General features: G+C 45.4%; 1 protein-coding gene across 7 annotated transcripts in view; it reads right to left on the bottom strand.

The window, feature by feature from the left end:
- Nucleotides 1-18,678, bottom strand: part of NAV2 (neuron navigator 2) — a 606,131-nt gene that overhangs the window by 9,347 nt on the left and 578,106 nt on the right. For all 7 annotated transcript variants that reach the window (XM_085643594.1, XM_085643596.1, XM_085643598.1 and 4 more), the window contains 7 exons: nt 17,689-17,784; nt 10,218-10,386; nt 8,302-8,537; nt 6,308-6,462; nt 4,285-4,356; nt 2,410-2,606; nt 851-969 (listed from right to left, as the gene is read on the bottom strand). In XM_085643594.1, the coding sequence (XP_085499720.1) occupies nt 851-969; nt 2,410-2,606; nt 4,285-4,356; nt 6,308-6,462; nt 8,302-8,537; nt 10,218-10,386; nt 17,689-17,784 (1,044 nt within the window). The remainder of the gene's footprint in view (nt 1-850; nt 970-2,409; nt 2,607-4,284; nt 4,357-6,307; nt 6,463-8,301; nt 8,538-10,217; nt 10,387-17,688; nt 17,785-18,678) is intronic.

Genomic DNA, 18,678 nt, shown 5'->3' with positions numbered 1-18,678 from the left:
AAATGTGATGTAAAGGTATGCAAAGTATTTTCCTGCGTTGTTCCGTCATACAACCCAGTCAGTGCCCCCCTTCCAGGTAAACACCCAGTGTGACCATACCAATCACACCGCCCTAAAGCTGGCCCTGAGTGGACTTACACTGCGACTGCCTCACAATGGAGTTGAAGGACTTGGGACTAGTCTTGCAGCCTGGTAAGGCACAGCAGTTTCTGATTCAGTAAGAATCCGAATTCTAACTGAGGGATGGAGACTAGTAGATTACGGTAACTCAATTTAGGGTAGTTTGGGAAAGGAAAAGGGTGCATAAGTAGGGAAGGAGAGACAGGAGGCTGGGGACTAAGGTAAGTCTGTTGTACAGCAGGAAGCAGAAGGTGGAAATTCTAGGTAAACTGTCACCTTGAACTGGGCTGTAGACAGCAACAACTTTTCATTGAAGTATTCATGAATCCAAATGAGAGCTACACCAGACGGCACACAAGCCATCTAAGCTTTCTAGCTAGGGTTGGTTGTGTGGAAGTTAGCTAAGCTGCTAACATTCAGTCAGAGTGCGACAGGGACTCTCAAACCACTGTTACAATATAAGTGCTGCATAACACACAACACTGCGATGCATAGTAAGTGAGATGAAGCTTTAATGACGGAACAGTCCCATCCTAACTGAGGTCTGGAACGGTAGTAACAAGGAAGCAGGTACTACCGCATTAGGTTTGCTGCATCCTTCATTCTCAGCTCCTGGTATTGTGCAAAGAACTAAACAGTAAAGTATTTAAAGCCCCCCAAATACTTGCAAAGCCATTTGACCCTTCACACCCATATGAAGCTACCCATTCCTCGTAGGCCAGCCGCTCACCTGCAGTCCTTCGCGCACAGCCTCCAGAAGATATGGAATAACGGAGTAGTTCCACAAATCTGTAAACCAGACCCTGGAGCCATCCACCTCTATTGGGCAGGAGAGGAAGAGACGAGGGCCTGCACAAACGAGAAAAACATATATTAGTATGAACCAGGCCACGCCATCAATTATTAAGTGGAAGTTAACTAACTTCAACATGGTCTACTTGGAACATATATGATGCTAGTGCTGATAATGCATTGCTCATTCCTATGAGAGAGTATATCAGCGAGTACGTTAACAAATGATTAATGCACTTGTCTAACTACATCAATACTTGATGGAAGTTAGAAAAACACTATTCCAATGCAACTTTAATCTATGAAAGAAAAACACCTGTAAATTCACAAGAAAAGTCTGTCCTATTCCTCTTCGAATCCACCAGACTCAACGCTGCCTTAAACAGAACATATCCTCAATGTAAGTTGGTTTATTTGCTGAACTCAGGCTACACGCTCTGTCTGTTGGAGCACAAAGGCGTATTACACTTGAAGCTGCGAAGCACTGACCTGTGCTAGCGGGTTTGGTCTAGTGGCTAAATTGCTCCTAGAACTTGGAGAACAGAGCTCTGGTCCCAGGTACAGCGCATAACCAAAACATTGCCATACTCAAACTGCAGCGGTGTAATTGTAACTATATGTGCTAAGCAGATTGTCAACATATGCAATGCACTGTCATCATATGATCTCATTCATCTGATAAGGCACCTACAAAAACTTAAACATAACCATTCCAGGACCTATGATATGATGCACTGACGCAAGTGCTCTATAAATGAATACAATGGAAATTACACACCCTGCTCATCGTGGGTGCTGCAGGTAAGTGTGGATGACCCTAGATTAGGATCCGTGAGTCAACAAGGCCATCTTACCACAGAGTCACCAAAGAGGGTTTCAGATGATTACTGTCACTTGGACGAAGACATGTAACTGGCTACACAGAAACATTGGCTTGATTTAAATCTATGAAGTTCCAGATCTCCTCTGAGTAGAACTGAAACCAAATTGATAAAAAACAAAGAAAACAACTGTAAGAACTGCAGAGCAGGAGCTCGATTAGAAAAAGCAAGTGCCTCTGCCCTGCACGCAGACACTGACGCAAAGCTCAGAGAGCTCCCAGTTAATGTATTTTTGCACCTTCTCAGTAAAGTAATTCAAACTTACAGTGCACTGCAACACCATCACTCTATTACTCAGTACTAATTCGTTCAAAACTGCGCTGATCAATCTAAAAAGTTGTATGTTATAAAAATCCTAAACTCCCAAATGTGTTTTGATTACAGAAAGAAAAATAAAATATTTACGGAATGTTTCTAAAAGTCATGCTCTAGCGGTCTTCAAATATTACTTCTGAACTAAATGAAGATTTCCTTTGCTGGTTATTTGTGGTTTCTAAAGTTTAGAGTGTAAAGTTTTTTTATTACCGGCACAGTTTCTTTCACAGGACCTACTGACTGTAGTATACTGTGCAAATGGTGTAATTTTAACAATATGACCGTGTTTGAGCAGACTCACCAATGGTAACATCTGAGGAGCTATGGGCCTCCAGGAACCGGTTGAGATGCTGCCATACTTTGGGAATCCATTCGATGATTTTGATCAGCTCAGCATTTCGCGTTCTGCTTGTAATTTCCTTCTCAATTAGCTTTCTACGGAGGTAGCGGCCGAGGAAGCCCTTAACGGGTTCTGTGTGGTTGGCACACAGCACCCACCTGTAGGAGAAGCCACACCATTGCATATCAATTTACTATTATCAAAGATATACCTTGTTACTTTATCAGAGGAGGAGAAACTCAAAACCAACGCAGCAGGATCGGTTAAGAAATAGTCAGAGTTATGCATCGCTAATTGAAGCCACTGGTGCATTTGTAATGTTGTACTACCACTGGTGCATTTGCAATAATATAATAGCACTGTTGTATTTGTAATGATGTACTACCACTGGTGTATTTGTAATGATGCACAACCACTGGTGCATTTGCAATAATAGAATAGCACTGTTGTATTTGTAATGATGTACTACTACTGGTGCATTTGTAATGATGTACTACCACTGGTGTATTTGTAATAATATAATAGTACTGGTGTATTTGTAATGATGTACTACCACTGGTGTATTTGTAATAATATAATAGTACTGGTGTATTTGTAATAATGCACAACCACTGGTGCATTTGTAATGGTGTACTACCACTGGTGCATTTGCAATAATATAATAGCACTGTTGTATTTGTAATGATGTACTACTACTGGTGCATTTGTAATGATGTACTACCACTGGTGTATTTGTAATGGTGTACTACCACTGGTGCATTTGCAATAATATAATAGCACTGTTGTATTTGTAATGATGTACTACCACTGGTGCATTTGTAATGATGTACTACCACTGGTGTATTTGTAATAATATAATACCACTGGTGCATTTGTAATGTTGTACTACCACTGGTGTATTTGCAATAATATAATAGCATTGTTGCATTTGTAATGATGTACTACCACTGGTGTATGTGTGTAATAATATAATAGCACTGTTGTATTTGTAATGATGTACTACCACTGGTGCATTTGTAATGATGTACTACCACTGGTGTATTTGTAATAATATAATAGCACTGTTGTATTTGTAATGATGTACTACCACTGGTGTATTTGTGTAATAATATAATAGCATTGTTGTATTTGTAATGATGTACTACCACTGGTGTATTTGTGTAATAATATAATAGCATTGTTGTATTTGTAATGATGTACTACCACTAGTGCATTTCTAATGATGTACTACCGCTGGTGTGTTGGAATAATGTACTACCACTGGTGCATTTGCAATAATGTACTACCACTGGTGCATTTGCAATAATGTACTACCACTGGTGCATTTGCAATGATGTTCTACCACTGGTGTATTTGTAACGATGTACTACCACTGTTGTATTTGTAACGATGTACTACCACTGGTGTAGTTGTAACGATGTACTACCACTGGTGTAGTTGTAACGATGTACTACCACTGGTGTATTTGTAACGATGTACTACCACTGGTGTATTTGTAATGATGTACTACCACTAGTGCATTTGTTATAATGAACTATCACTTGTGAACCGAAATCAAGTTCCACTTTTTCAGCAGTTACCACATTTAACCCTGTGCTTTACTTAAAAGCAATAACTCAAAACCTCCGAATTTGTTTTAAGGTTACAGTCAAATAAAATAACATGGCCCTAGGTCACATAATTTCAGGATTAGTATATCTGATCAATACCAGTGTTATCAGCATTTCAGACGGGATACACATGAACATGCAAAATACAGCATTAACTTTTTTAATTACATATCATGATCAGGAAATGTGCTGAGTGTTTCGGTGTGTAATTGGGGGGCACACATACCTGAAATTGTGATGAAGTTGAAGGTTGGGTGTTGAGGACGTGGCTTGATTCATCGTACCAATAATATAGGGGCTGTGGGGAACAAACATCATTTCTATTAAACAATTTTAAATGAAATCAGAAATTAACCGCCAAAACACTAGATCGTGTGTTTCACCTTGATCTTTGGCTTCTATCTTCTACCCCCAAAGTCTTTCCACTGTTATTTCTACTTTAGTAAAACTTGCATGTTACCTTTATCTCTAGCTTCACCTCCACTGGTCTTTTTGAATTAAACTATACAATACTAGGGGGTTGTCACTGTAGGATCACTGATTTTATAACCATCTTTTAAGCATATGTGATACGGCAGGTGGACACGGATATCTTCTAAGCAAGGGGCAGACTGTCAAATAGTAGAGTGGCCTCCACATAAAAGCACAACATCGGTATCTGTCTAGAAAGACAACGGGGATTTTGGGCAGGTAGACATTTCATATCCGCATCGCTGGAATTACGTCCAGATGGCTCATTGGGTTTAGCAATGCGTCATTATGAATGCATCACTGCAGATGTGCATTATTTACATGGATGTAGCCTCCGGGCATCACTGCTACTCACACTTTAGGGAGTACACACACACCACACATATACCCCCCATGCCCATTTTGCACCGTGGACTTGCTCCGGTCGCCTTTGCCTTCAGAAGGACATTCCGCATAAATCTATGCTTGATTTTGACCAGCGCACTGACCCTCCCGCTATCAACCTGCACTACAGATAGCTGGTGTTACCATTACAGGCCGCATGGAAAAATGTACAGTTGCCCCACAATCACTGCAATATTGCAAGAAAGGATAAAAGAGTTGGCTTGTTTGGCACGCTAAGTAAGTTGTTTACTGATACTATTTATATTACCGATTTTGCGCTTTAACTATAAATAGGAGGTAATTTTCAATCGTTTTTGTGAACGTTAAAAATAATAACTTTTTTTTGTTTTTTTTTTTTTAAAGCAAAAATTAAAAAGAGGTTTTCTTTTTTGAAGACCTGACCATGAGAGTGGGAAAAACATTGATATATCAATGCCCATCAGTTATATGTGCCAGAGAAACACAGAAATATTCAAAGCAGGCCAGTTTTTGAACTGCCCTTAATACTCTCAACATTTGTTACACGTTAAGATCTGGTTCTGAAACTTGGGTCCAAGTAAGAAAACAGGCTCCCCAAGTTGGTTAATGCTTGGATCCCCACGAAGCCATTCCAAGCATACACCATCTTTTTTTTTTAATTAAGAATAAGATCCTCCGACTCGCTCACAAGTTTTATTTTACCATTCCCTGTTACAGAGCACTCCCTCAGATGGAATATGCATGTCCTGTACTCTCTCAGTGCTTCTGCCATACAAATATCTTAAGCAACTCATTCGAATTATACAACCTTTTCCTAGGATCTCTGTAGTTCTTCTCTGGAATCTCTAACCTGGTACTGAACTTCTGGAGATTAAGCCCTAAACATGGACACAATACTCTACACGTAGAGCCAAAACAACGAGCATCCTTTTTCTGCTCGTTAAGCCACTCCTGAAGCGTTCCAATATGTCTAAAATCTTGGTAATTCTTAATTCTCAATTCAAATGCGCTATATCAGTAATCCCAATACTAAAATGTGGGTTTCTACATTTTGTTTTACTGCGTTGGTTTCGATTTGCATTGCAATCTATTTTATCATCATCATGACAAACTATAGTTGTCTTCAACGTACAATTCTTATGTACGTGCATGCAGTTCATATTTCACCTACACCTTTTTGATATGCATAGTGCAAAACTTTCAGATGTTTTGAAAAGACATAAAACAAGTAAAAATAAAACGACACTTTAAATTTTACTAAATAAAGAAAAAGTCCATAATAAAAATAAAAAAAAATGCAACATATTCACAGAAAATCCTTCCAAAATGATTATGTATTTAGCATCATGACAAAATGGTAGGAAAGTAACATGTGGACACATCTGTATAGAATATGGCCTTAAATGCATCTTTACCATTTGTGATATTTGCAGCTTAAAAGCCCATTGAAAATCTCCCCCAAAGAGCTGATATGATGTAAATTGTCGAGAATGATGATGAGCGGCATATCTACGGCATTGTGTTCACTGTTGCACTGATCAGCAAGGTTGGACAGGTACTGGCGTAGCTCCTGGAAAACAAAGACATGCATTTAATAACACATTCTGATTTAGCAAAACCCAAAATCTGGCCTGTTCAGATTATGATCTTTTAACATTTTGTAGATTGTTTGACGAGTAAGGACACAGACACCAAAATGATAACACAGAAAAATCGACCAAATTTTGTGCCCCCCGTGGAAGGTCAAGCAACCCTCAGTACCTTGGAAATGTTTCATAGTTTTGGAGCGGGATGAAAAAGACTCTTCATGGTCTGGTCTTGAAGAACAGAATTGTTCTTCAAGAAGAGATGCATTTTGGTAGCCAAGTAGTGAACTCAAAGTTCAAGAAAGTTGGTAAAGATAAGACAAAGTCTAGTGGCTAGGAATACCTTGTCCTGAATGTTATAAGCGATTAGGAGCAAACAGAGCTTTTGTAAAACTGAGGAACAGGGGTTGCTGCATTTTGCTACAGGCACGAGGTATGAAGCCGCCTCCTTTATGAGCAACAAATGGCAGGTTCCCTACTCAGACATAAATTAGCATAAACTATTCCCATGCGGTTTCTTTCCCTAACGCGATTCACATCGGACTACCATACAAACTAAGCCTTGATCTCATACTGCGTACAGAAGATCAATGCGCTTTACTATGATCTTCTGATGACCCATACGGAAGGGAAATGTTTATCATAAGATTTCAAGACGCGGCGTTCCCACACATAATCAGGTAGAAATTACCACCAATTTGGAACCAGTTATTAAGCCATTTGAAGCCATTCACCAAGACTATGCCAATATCTATAAACAGGGACCACATACTCTACCCACTGATCATTTCAATTGGTGCACACTCCATGAAGTTAATGTTCGTATAGCCCACTGGGGGCATTTGTTTCCCAATTCATAATGGCAACTTGCAGGGTGTTACTAAGAATGGCGATAAACCTGTTCATCAAACAGAGAATCGCGATCAATGGTCTAATGATAATGGAACAGAGGTTGCCTGGACATACTGTGGACAAACATTTCTAGGCATTTTGAAGAAACAACTCTATGAGATAGACCCGAGACAACACGTGATGCAACACTAATTGTCCAAGAAATGACGACACGAGATCTACACTTTATTTCAGGATCTTAAAATGACCTTGAAACTCAAGGAAATTAGATCAACGACCTATTATTCCATGACCTTGAAAAGCATGGAACAAGAGAACATCTATAAACTACATATTACTTGAGGACCTTGAAATGCACAGAGAGGAGAAGACTTACAAATGATTATTATTTCAGGACCTCAAATGTACAGAATTATCTATTGTTCAAGGACTGTGAAGTTTGAAACGGTATATGTCACCAATTGGTCAACTAGAGCTCTTCAATTTGTAGACTAGATTGGTAAAATTCAAGTACGCCTCCCTCTTTGCCAACAGATGGCAGAGACTTTACCGGGTCCACTGCAGACTGATAACATATTTATGGCAACGTTTTTTTGAGTCCAAGATTAGCATTTTTTCTTAATTAGCTCTGCATTCTGGCCTCAGTGTCTACAAGGATTAATGGCACATACCATTCATATGTCCACTCTCCCAAAAAGCAAGGGCGATTAATTTATATCCCCATTTAAAGTGTCTATTTGATGGCTTAAGTCGCTTTCGCTACACATGTATTATCCACGCTCCAAGTCAGCGCGGTTTAATTATTTTATACTTCTGGCAGACATGCATTAATTCTAAAAGCATCTACAAAACCTACCAGGACTTCAGATTGAGAACAGGGTGGAGTAATCTTACTAACACATAAAAATGCACCTGCACACCTGCTCTGCACAAACAACAAAATTAAGTTACCAACAAAAAAAATGTCTTACTTTGCTAGATTTATGGTCCACATTAAAGGTAGCAATGGCACCATCGGTCAGTTCCCTTCCTTCCTTCACCACCATATATTCAGACAATCGATTCGCCAGGTATGTTTTTCCAGTGCCGCTCGGCCCCGACAAGATAATCCGCCTGTGCTCCGTTAGGAGAGAGACGTATCGCTGCAGAATCGGTTTTGGGATAAGAGTCTCAAACACAAGTGAATCCAAACTGTTTTCAGCAAGCCCTGCACGGAAAAAGAAATGGAGACATTAGTACCAAGATATAGTATTATCAACCAATTCGAACAATTCTATGACGCAGAGAAACACTTCCATTTAATAAAAATGAATAGTGGGTGGGGGAAGCATTAGAGTTCGTCCTAGTTTATTTCGGAGTCGCAAGCCCCCCTCAGCCATAATGATGTTCTTACATAAAACCCATACTTTCAAAATAATGCACTTACTTACAAATGCTAAATTTTACTGCAACTGGTTTATTAAAAACACGGCTATTGTACTTTAGGTAATAGCTCACTTTTAAATGCATGAAATGCCCTACAGCTTAGCAATCCCCAGGCCTCAGAGAAATTACTGACTACTAAGTTTACAACCCAGAGTTGACAAAGCAAGAATGATAACATATCAAGACCCAACTATACACGCCTTCATTAGAAAGCTCCTTCTTTCTTCAAGCAAAGGTTCTGTTTTTTTATCCCGCCCCCTCACCTCAGAAAAGAGAACACCAAACTGTACAAGGGCAAACTTGAGGTTTGTAGGGTAAAAACAAATTCTCATCTTAAACTAAGTGAGAACTGAGGACAGCAGATACGGCCTTTTAAGAAGCACGCCTTAAATCTAACAATCATGAATTATCAATAGACTGCCCTAGCTACAACACATCCTTTGACCAAAATCTAATTTAGTCCACAAGCAGAAGTGGTCAACAGAAACACACACGTTTAGGAGATAAAGTCACTCACCTCGCTACATCCGATAAAAAGGAAACCTTAAGCAGAGCAACCACAATGTGTGTTAGATTACTGCAGTGACCTAGTAACCCTACTGCAGAAATTAGCTGACTTGTGAGGTGTCGCCCAAAGCCAGGCTGCTCGCCTTACCTGCATATCCTACAACCAGGAATCTACTGCATCACTACATTCAACCTCAAATGACCACCCTGGAAACAAGTCACACATACCTGCCATCTGTTCCCAAAACCACAGAGTCCACGAATCCAGGCTGGCATTACAGTTACACTGGAGTGCAAATGCAGAACCACTTACCGCTGGACCTGGAAACCATTATCAGACTAACATTCCTTCAAAAGGGCCTTCAATATTTGTTTACGCCCTGATGTCGTTGCCTCAAGCCAACTGCTTCATAAGAGCCATAAAGAATAATCTCTGCTGCATTGACTGCAGTGACGTCTCTCCTCCCTCTCAGACATGTTATCGTCTTTGCTTGTCCACAGTGCAGAAATGCTACACACAGTACCTTGCAGTGCAACAGAAACAAGTGCATAAGAGGACTCCTAGACTTAGCCATACTTAGTGCTGAATGAAAAGACACATCACACTGTTACTTAATCTATTTCAAAATCTGAAGTAATAGGGGCTCCAGGAGAAGGGCCTTTAATGTACCGTGAGAGCCTGCTCACGTTTTTACCCTTGGCGAGAAGATAAAGTTACTGTTTTGCTTGGACATGCGCCTCCACTCATCTTTCATAACAAAATACCGAGCTGGTTCTCAGAATAGTAAAGTCTTTGTTTGCTGCTACACTTGCCTGTGGCTGAAGAGAGTGCAAGGTCTTAAATTGCACAACACTCACTGCAACACATAGCTTGAGGTCACAGACAGGATAAGCAGCTTTGTTTACATGTCGAGGCCAGGCTGAGTCTACGGACTGGGGTTACACATCACATTACCTTTGACAGACACTGCGATGGTGTTGTGGTCTCCAACCAGATACCCACAAGGCAGCAGCTCCGGGGTCTCTGTGCTGTTTGTGCGCTTGATGTCTCCTATGCAGTAACCAATAACGCTGTCGGTGTTCAACCCCAACTGGCTCACTTGATCGACGTGAACGATGTATTCCTGTAGATGCAAAGGTGCATTCTCAGTACTCCATAGCCACATAAGCAATATTTGTTCCGCTTCAATCTCTGCTCGACAAAACTGGCAAGCTGCGCCAATGCAACAAATAATGACATACCACGGTTTGTGTGTTTTTGTTGTGTTGTGAAAATTAGTCCTATGTGTCAGCATTCCTAGTATTAGTTACAAAATAGATTTTTCAGGCCGCTGAAATGTCAACGCTGTCAGCAACTCCAGTTACGAAACAAGATGGTTGACATGACAGGCTAACAAGAGAAGCTTTGGACAGTCACACAAAAGGATTTCCATCAACAATAAACTGTACTTACAAAAATGTCATTAGATATGTATAGCATCGTAACATGTTTGCATGAGCAGCAAGTATTACAGACTGACATTCAAAAGCCAAAGCCTCCTTTATAAACTGAACTTTGATGAATTTGGTTAATTTTGCCAGAAACTGGTAAAAAAAAAACAAGCATTGGCATAGCCAATAGGTCTCGCCTTTGGGACCTTATAAGTGTTTACCCCCACGCAACAGTTGCATAACTAAATACTTCTAAGGTCCCAAAAGTGAGACCTATTGGCTATGCAGTGATCGTGATCAAACATCAAAGCGTCCGCGAAAGTGAAAGTAATCGCGGAAAAGCGCGGCGCGCGCGCACATGCACTGTAGGTCTAGGCTGGCCTGGTAGCACTTTTTTTTTTTTTTTTAAAACAATCTTTATTATTTTCTTTTAACACAGTACAGTACAGCAATTGTCGATCATTTAGTCGTTGTCCAGCATATAACAAAATCTGAAGCGGTTCAGCCCCCCACCTCCCAGCAATCCCCCCACACATGCGCCCATCCCCAACAGTCACACCCCAAATGTGTACAATAGAGGCCTGCACCTCAGTCCGCATCAAGGGTTTCATCATCAAGCGTTGGTGGTGGCTCGCATATGTCTCCCCGATATGTGTTCCATGCCCCCCATATTTTAGACCATTTTTGGGGACACCCCCTCCCTATGTACACTGAGCGCTCGGCTATCATAGCCTTATCCATGTCACGCCCCCATACAGACAGCAGCAGCACCTCTCCCACCCCCCACTTCTGCGCTATGTTACGCTTAGCTAGCACGATTCCCACTGTGGCCCAACACTGAGCCTGCCTGCCAAGGTCGTTAGGCTCCCATACATTCAGCAGGCAGCGCCTGGGTTCTGGTGCAAGCGACACTCCCCCCGCCTGGGACAGCGTACGCATCACTCGCCTCCAGTATTCTTGGATTTTAGGACACTCCCAGATGGTGTGGTAGAAGGTGCCTTCCTCCCCGCAGCCGCGCAGGCAGAATGGGTGGGGTGCTCTTCCGATTTTGTGGAGTGTGTACCTGGTGTAGTAGGACCTGTGCAGAATCCGGAGCTGTACCAACCGAAGCCTGGAAGGTATCCCTGCCTCCCGGGGGGACGCCAACGCCTCCCTCCAGTCTGGGTCATCAAAGTCCCCAACATCACTGGACCATCTCTCCCGCAGGGTGCCCATAGGGTCCGGGAGATTATTTATCAGCTTCCGGTACGTGAATTATGTTGCCCGCTGGGGCATATAATCTGTGAGCAGCCTATCCTCCAGTGGCGACGCTTCCGGAACGGAGGCTCCAGGCCCCAAAGCGGCGAGCAGCGCGTGTTTAATTTGTGTGTATCGGAACCATTCCGTAGGCGCCAGCTCGTATTGTTGCTGTAGGCGCGCAAAGGTGATCACTGCACCCTTGTGCCACATGTCGCCCACTGTGGAGATTCCAATGTCATCCCATTTATCGAAGCCCCTGCTATGCCTAAGTCTCCCGAGCCGTTTCGCATCCCACAAGAGCGTGAGCTGGGTCAAAACTCCTCTCCATCCCAACCGGGCCTGGGCCGCGTGCCACACGGCCACTGTTTGTCGCAGGGGGCCAATGAGTTCTGGGCCGAGCCTCCCATCGTACAGGGGCGACAACATACCTCTCGTGCCCAATATGGCTCTATCCGCTTTAAACGCCGGATCCGAGTGCGGGGCATGGAGCCAGTAATTGATGACCTTGAGTTGCGTCGCCCAGTAGTAAAGTTGGATGTCGGGCAGCGCTATCCCCCCCGTCGTACCAGCCGCGGGTAAGTTTGGACTGTGCAATACGCGCCGGTCGGTTGTGCCACAGAAGACTAGACACCTGTGCAGCAATTGAGCGGAAGTACGCCGGGGGCACTGGACATGGCGTGTTTTCGAGCACGTATATGAAGCGAGGCAGGGACATCATCTTAAAGAGCGCCGCCCTCCCCAGTAGGGTCAGTGGCAGCGCCCCCCAGTGACGGACGTCCCGACGAAGACGGTCCAACGGGGGCTGAAGATTCTTCTGGTAGAATACTACCGGGTCCGCAGTGATGTGGATACCCAAATACTTGAACGACCCTTCCGCCACCCTGAGGGGGCAATCCGCCGGTAATTGCGGTGGAGGGCCACACAGCACGTACATGACGGATTTGGACCAATTTATCGTGTACCCCAACGCCTTGCCAAAGACCCTGCATATATTGAGCAGCGTGAGGATGGAGCGCCGTGGGGAGGCCAAATACAATAGGACGTCATCTGCGTAGAGAGAAACCCTGTCCTCCCAGCTATCTGACCACCGGAGTCCCCTTATCGAGGGTTCCCAGCGTATCCACGCCGCCAGAGGCTCCAACACAAGGGCAAACAATAAGGGCGACAGGGGGCAACCTTGGCGCGTGCCCCGCGACAGGGGGAAGTCGCCGGACATATGCCCGTTGGCCGCAACATGAGCCAACGGCTTAGTGTACAGGAGACGAATCCAAGCGCAGAATTTGGGCCCGAATCCCAGATGGCGAAGGACCGCGAACAGGAAGGGCCATTCGACCATGTCGAATGCCATTTGCGCGTCCATCGACAGAAGCACCGCCGGCTCACCCACCCGACCCGTCCGGGCCAACACACCATGCAGACGCCGCAGGTTATGGGACGTACTTCTGCCGGGCATAAAGCCAGACTGGTCCGGATGTATAATGTCGGCGAGGTGCGGCGTCAGCCTAGCCGCCAACAGCTTGGCCAGAATCTTGGCCTCTGCGTTAAGGAGCGAGATGGGGCGGTAGGAGGTGCACTCCTCCGCCGGCTTGCCAGGCTTTGGGATGACCACAATAGTTGCCGTGCGCTGATCCGGCGGGAGTTCGCCACGTCGCAGACTATCGGAAAACATAGTGAGCAGGTGAGGAGCTAGCGTCCCTATCAACCTCTTGTACAGCTCAACCGGGATGCCGTTGGGACCCAACGCCTTACCCGACTGAAGCGCTCCCACCGCAGCCTGTATTTCGTCCACCGTCAGATCGGCCTCTAGGGCCGTCATCGCGGCAGGGGCTAACCTGGGCATATCCAGATCTCGAACATACGACATCGCCTCCTCCTCTGACATGGAAGAAGCGGAGGAGTAGACCGCAGCGAAGTGGCCCGCCAGGGTGTTCACTATATCACGCGGGTCAGTTGCCATCCGACCCTCCCCCGAAACGAGCTGCGCAATCCACCTGGAACCCCCCTCCCTTCTATCTAACCATGCCAACAGCTTCCCTGTCTTGTCCCCGACATCGTAGATTCTGTGTCGCGTGGCCTCTAACCGTCGCCTGGTGCAGTCCGCCAGGTGCTCCTTATATTTCACCTGCGCCACTTGTAACCCCCGGGAGGTCGCAGGCGATGGGTGTGCGGCCTGGCGCGCCTCTGCCGCGGCAAGATCCACCTCTAGCGACTGTAGCTCAAGATGCCGCGCGCGCCGGTGCGCCGCAATGGAGGCGACCGCGTGTCCTCTCAGGACCGCTTTGTACGCCTCCCAGAGGATAGCCGGAGAGTCTACCGGCGAGGTGTTTTCTTGGAAATAGAGATTAGTAGCCTTCCCGAGTGTTTTGCAGATGTCGGGAACTTGGAGATAACCCGGGTGCAAGGGGGGGGACACGGCGCCTAGTCAGGTGGTAGCGTGTGTATTGTAGAAGTATCGGTGAGTGATCCGATATGCCCCTGGGCCTGATTTCCACACTGTCTACATACCGGAGACTGCCCTGCGAACCCAGGAAGTAGTCTATTCTGGTCAAACTTTTATGCACCCCCGAGTAGTATGTGTAGTGGCGTTGTGTTGGGTGGTGAAGCCTCCATATATCTGTCAGTCCGAGTGCCTCGAAGAAACTCCCGAGGCGAGACGCTCCCCATCCATCAGCCCGCTCCGGGTGGCGGTCAAGCAGGCCGTCCACCACCGCGTTAAAGTCGCCGCCCACTATGAGCTCTCCCTCCGGTAGATCAAGCAAGAAGCTGCTCAGCGCGGGAAGGGTCGCAGCATGCAGGGCAGGAGGAATGTAAACCGAAACAATATTCAGGGGGCGTCCCTCCCATTGGGCATGCAGCGCCGCAAACCTCCCCGATCCGTCGGCTCGAGTGCCTTGTATGATTAATGGGGACTGTTTCCTTACCATTATACCCACCCCGCGGGAACCGGAGGAGAAGTCAGAGCGTATCACCATCTTATACCCCCATCTATCCATCGCTTTACTAGCAGTGCCCATTAGGTGGGTCTCCTGCAACAGGACCACCGCAGGGGAGCATCTCTTGAGACTCTGGAGGACCAACCCCCTCTTAATCTTATCGCCTAAGCCACGCACGTTCCACGTAAGGAGGGAGAGAGGCTGCGCCGGAGTGAGGGGGACCCCAGTGGACCGCCCTAACGTTGTGTCAGTCATTCCCGCGGCAGGAGCAGCGCAGGGCTGATGCTATGAACGGAGCGGCACAGGCCGTGCCTGCATTGCATGGTGCGTGTACTGTGTGTTGAAACATATGCGACATTATAAACAAAAACTGTAAAACAAAACTTTCGAACATTCCCTTACCCCCCCACCCCCTCCCTGCCTCCCTGCCATACGGACTCCAAACTGCCCGCCACCCCAACTCAGCAGAGTGCTCAGATCCCAAGTCCCAAAACAGTACTTGCGTGTAATGGAGCGGGCGGTCCGAGGAAGACCAAATACTCCCCTTTGGACGAAGTTCAACTGTCCACCCCTTAAAATATCGTTGAGCAGGCGCCGTCTAGTCCCACAAGGCCTCCAGTTCGAGGCACCCCTGAAGGCAGTAACGAGCATTCAGCACGGAGTCTCGCTGCCTACTAGGGTCGGTCCGATGTCTCCCCTCCCGGATCCAGGTCGCCGGCTGGTAGCACTTTTTGGAGCCCTCTCAATAAGTCTCGCCAGACCAGCGCATGCGCTGGGTCAAGCGAGACCTAAAAAGAACCAGACTGAGGTCCTGTAGTCTGAACTACGACACATGGAGGTGCAGGCGTGGGCGGCCGTACCCTGATCTGAGAAAGAATTCGATGTCCCCTCACCTTTATCTAGGACAAAGGTAGCAGACGAGTAACAGAGGAGATTTACACCTAGAGACAATCTCTTAAAGATGCGAGATGACATTACGAAGGACTTGTGGAGTAAAAATACAGCAGGGATTGTGTAATCCATCGCGTGTCCTTCATCCGTCGTCTTCATATGGCCAAGTTCTGGAAACAGTGCACAGGAGAACCCTCACATGTAGAGACCGGCCACGTGTGCTCGCAGGCTAAAGCGGACAGGGTGCAAAGGCCAGTTTGGCCAAATTCAGAACTAGCTCTGGAAAGGGCGCCCAGCCAAACTTTTAAGCAACTTTATGGATTCATGGAAAGGGAGAAAAAGCATCCAAAACTTCAGTGACTCTCACGGACGACAACGAGATTCTGGAATATTCGATGTGATTCAAAAAGGTTACTCGTCACAAGGCCATAAAAGAATAAATATTATACATGCATGTTGCTAAAATGAATATTCAGTATCCATTCAGAGACCCACAGACCGATGCGCGTGTGTTGCAAAAGATCACTTTGGAGATTAAACTCAAGAGGATCCTGAGGCACAAGATGGCGGTCAGCGATGTTGGCAAAGATCACACGCTGCCAGTACTAACACCCTAGCTCATTCTCACTTGCAAGACCAGTTTTCTGCACAAGACAATTATTTTGAGAAAAATATTTCTGAAATTCACTTTTTTACTGAGCGAATTCTCTATTTGTAAGTGTTTTCTTGAGGAGTATTTCGTCCCACAACCCTACTTATTTGCAGGATTTTCTCTTTGTATTTTTGGGGGGCAGTGGGGTGAAACCAGACCCCTGAAGATTTGGCTTGTAAACCTTCCTTTGTGTGAGCATTCCTTCAGATTTTTTTTTCCAACATGAAGCTCGGAGGTGCCTGTTGTGTTGTAGAAAGAGACACAGAAGGAAGTAGGCAACCAGGAGCAGACTGCAATAAGATGGTTGGTAGGAGTAAAAGTGGAGTTTCGAGTGAGAGGGGCCAAGTGAGGGAGGGTAGCATCTAGTTACTTTCCCTACTAACTGGAGGGGCCTGGACTACAGCTCACCGTATCCTGCACAACTCAGATGTTTTGAGCGATGGCATCTATTTTATGCTTAAATAGAGCATAGAAGGCCTAAAAATTGGGATTGTAGTGCTTTCAACACAAGCAAGGGGAATTCCTGACTGACCCAACAGCGTAGTGGACTGGGCACTTCTGGTGTCAAGAGCCGTCCGAGAAGTGTCTAAGAAAACCACTCTCTGCAGGAGAACATTATTTGTACCCTCAAATCCAATTATCAGTGTTTTCATTTCATTGTTTAATAAAAAATGCGCTTTGAGGTCATTGTTCTTATAAGCACCTTTATCTTCTATAGACCCAATGGTATTGGTGCTTGAACACAAAAGTAAGGACAGCGTGTGTTGATCACCGACCAATGAGTTGTGCTGCTGTAAAGACTGAGGTCTGACAGATTTTACCATTTTAAAAAGCCTGTTAACCCTAATTGAAAATCTAAGTTGTTTTAATGAACTGGCCATCTCCAGACATGTTGGGCAGATGGGGTCACGGTTGAGTGACATGGGGGTGGGGAGAATATTAACGACAGAGTTAAAATCACAGTGAAACACTGAGGTCAGAAAACAGTGAGTTAATATGAATAGGGTGTGTCTTAAAAAATTAAACAGAATTTGAAAGAGGATTCATAGAGCCGTGATAGTGGAGCAGTATCAGGCATTACAGTAAAACAGACATGCTATCGTGTTCGCATGTTCACAGCGCTGAGAAGCAGCATTCCATGCGCCTTGCAGTACAGCATAAACAAATGAATAGGGCCACTCAGACTGGGGCCTTTTGGTGCTGAATGAAAAGACATACAATCACATCCGGGGTTCCAGTCTCCTCCAAATAACCCCCACCCCCTCCCCGACATCACTCACCTTAAATAAGCGCCTGACCACCCCGTCCAGCACGTCCCACTTGGTCTTCCCGCTCACACCGATGCAGCCAATGAGGAATGAGCGTGGCCGGGAGTCCTGTGGGGAGAGACGGAGAGACGGATGAAGCACGAACGGCAAAGTAATGCTCCAACGTTACCTACAGGAAGCTCTTAACATGGATGGAAAGCACGACCTGGCTCAGTCACCAGTCCGTGTGAGAAAAACATTTTGAAGAACGCCATAAAACAGGGGTTACATCTACTCCGAGTAAATGTTCTCCTTTCATGAACCTCAGAAGGATGAATGGCTGAGCTGGCTCTGCTGGGATTCGAACGTGACCCGCGAGTGGCGGCAGCGCGAGCCTGCTTAGGGGTAGGTAATACCGTCTCCCCAAAATCAATGTGAACAAAATGACAGGGACTCAAACGGTACTTTTCTAAAGAACACTCCACACTTAGTTGAAGGCACCTTTATTCAGCCCCAGCAGTAACTCAGCAGCGATGGGCATAGACACCTTCAGTTCACTGCGAAGTCCCTTCAAACGCCCACTCGACTCCCCGAACATTCTACATTCTATCTACGTGTCACTACTTTACTACTACGTTTCACTAGTGCACATTCTATCTACGTGTCACTACTTTACTACTACGTTTCACTAGTGCACATTCTATCTACGTGTCACTACTTTACTACTACGTTTCCCTAGTGCACATTCTATTTACGTGCCACCACTACTCTACAGCTACGTTTCTCTACACTACATTCTATCTAGGTGACACCATTCGGATTCTATTGCTTACCTCACCACAGTTACCCGTCATTTGTCAAGCACAGTCCGCCCTCAGACATGCGCAAATATGTATGGATTGCCGCCACAAGGGGGCAGCGCACCACCACTGATACACTCACACACAAATACATTTGGAACAGATTCATGGAAAAAGAGAATCTCAGTTATATTGCAACTTATTTCATGAACCTTAAATAGTG

This window comes from Triturus cristatus, chromosome 3_1, assembly GCF_964204655.1.
Source record: "Triturus cristatus chromosome 3_1, aTriCri1.1, whole genome shotgun sequence".
NCBI lineage: Eukaryota > Metazoa > Chordata > Amphibia > Caudata > Salamandridae > Triturus > Triturus cristatus.
The sequence above is the reverse complement of the archived record's forward strand: the minus strand, read 5'-3'. Positions and strand labels throughout refer to the sequence as shown.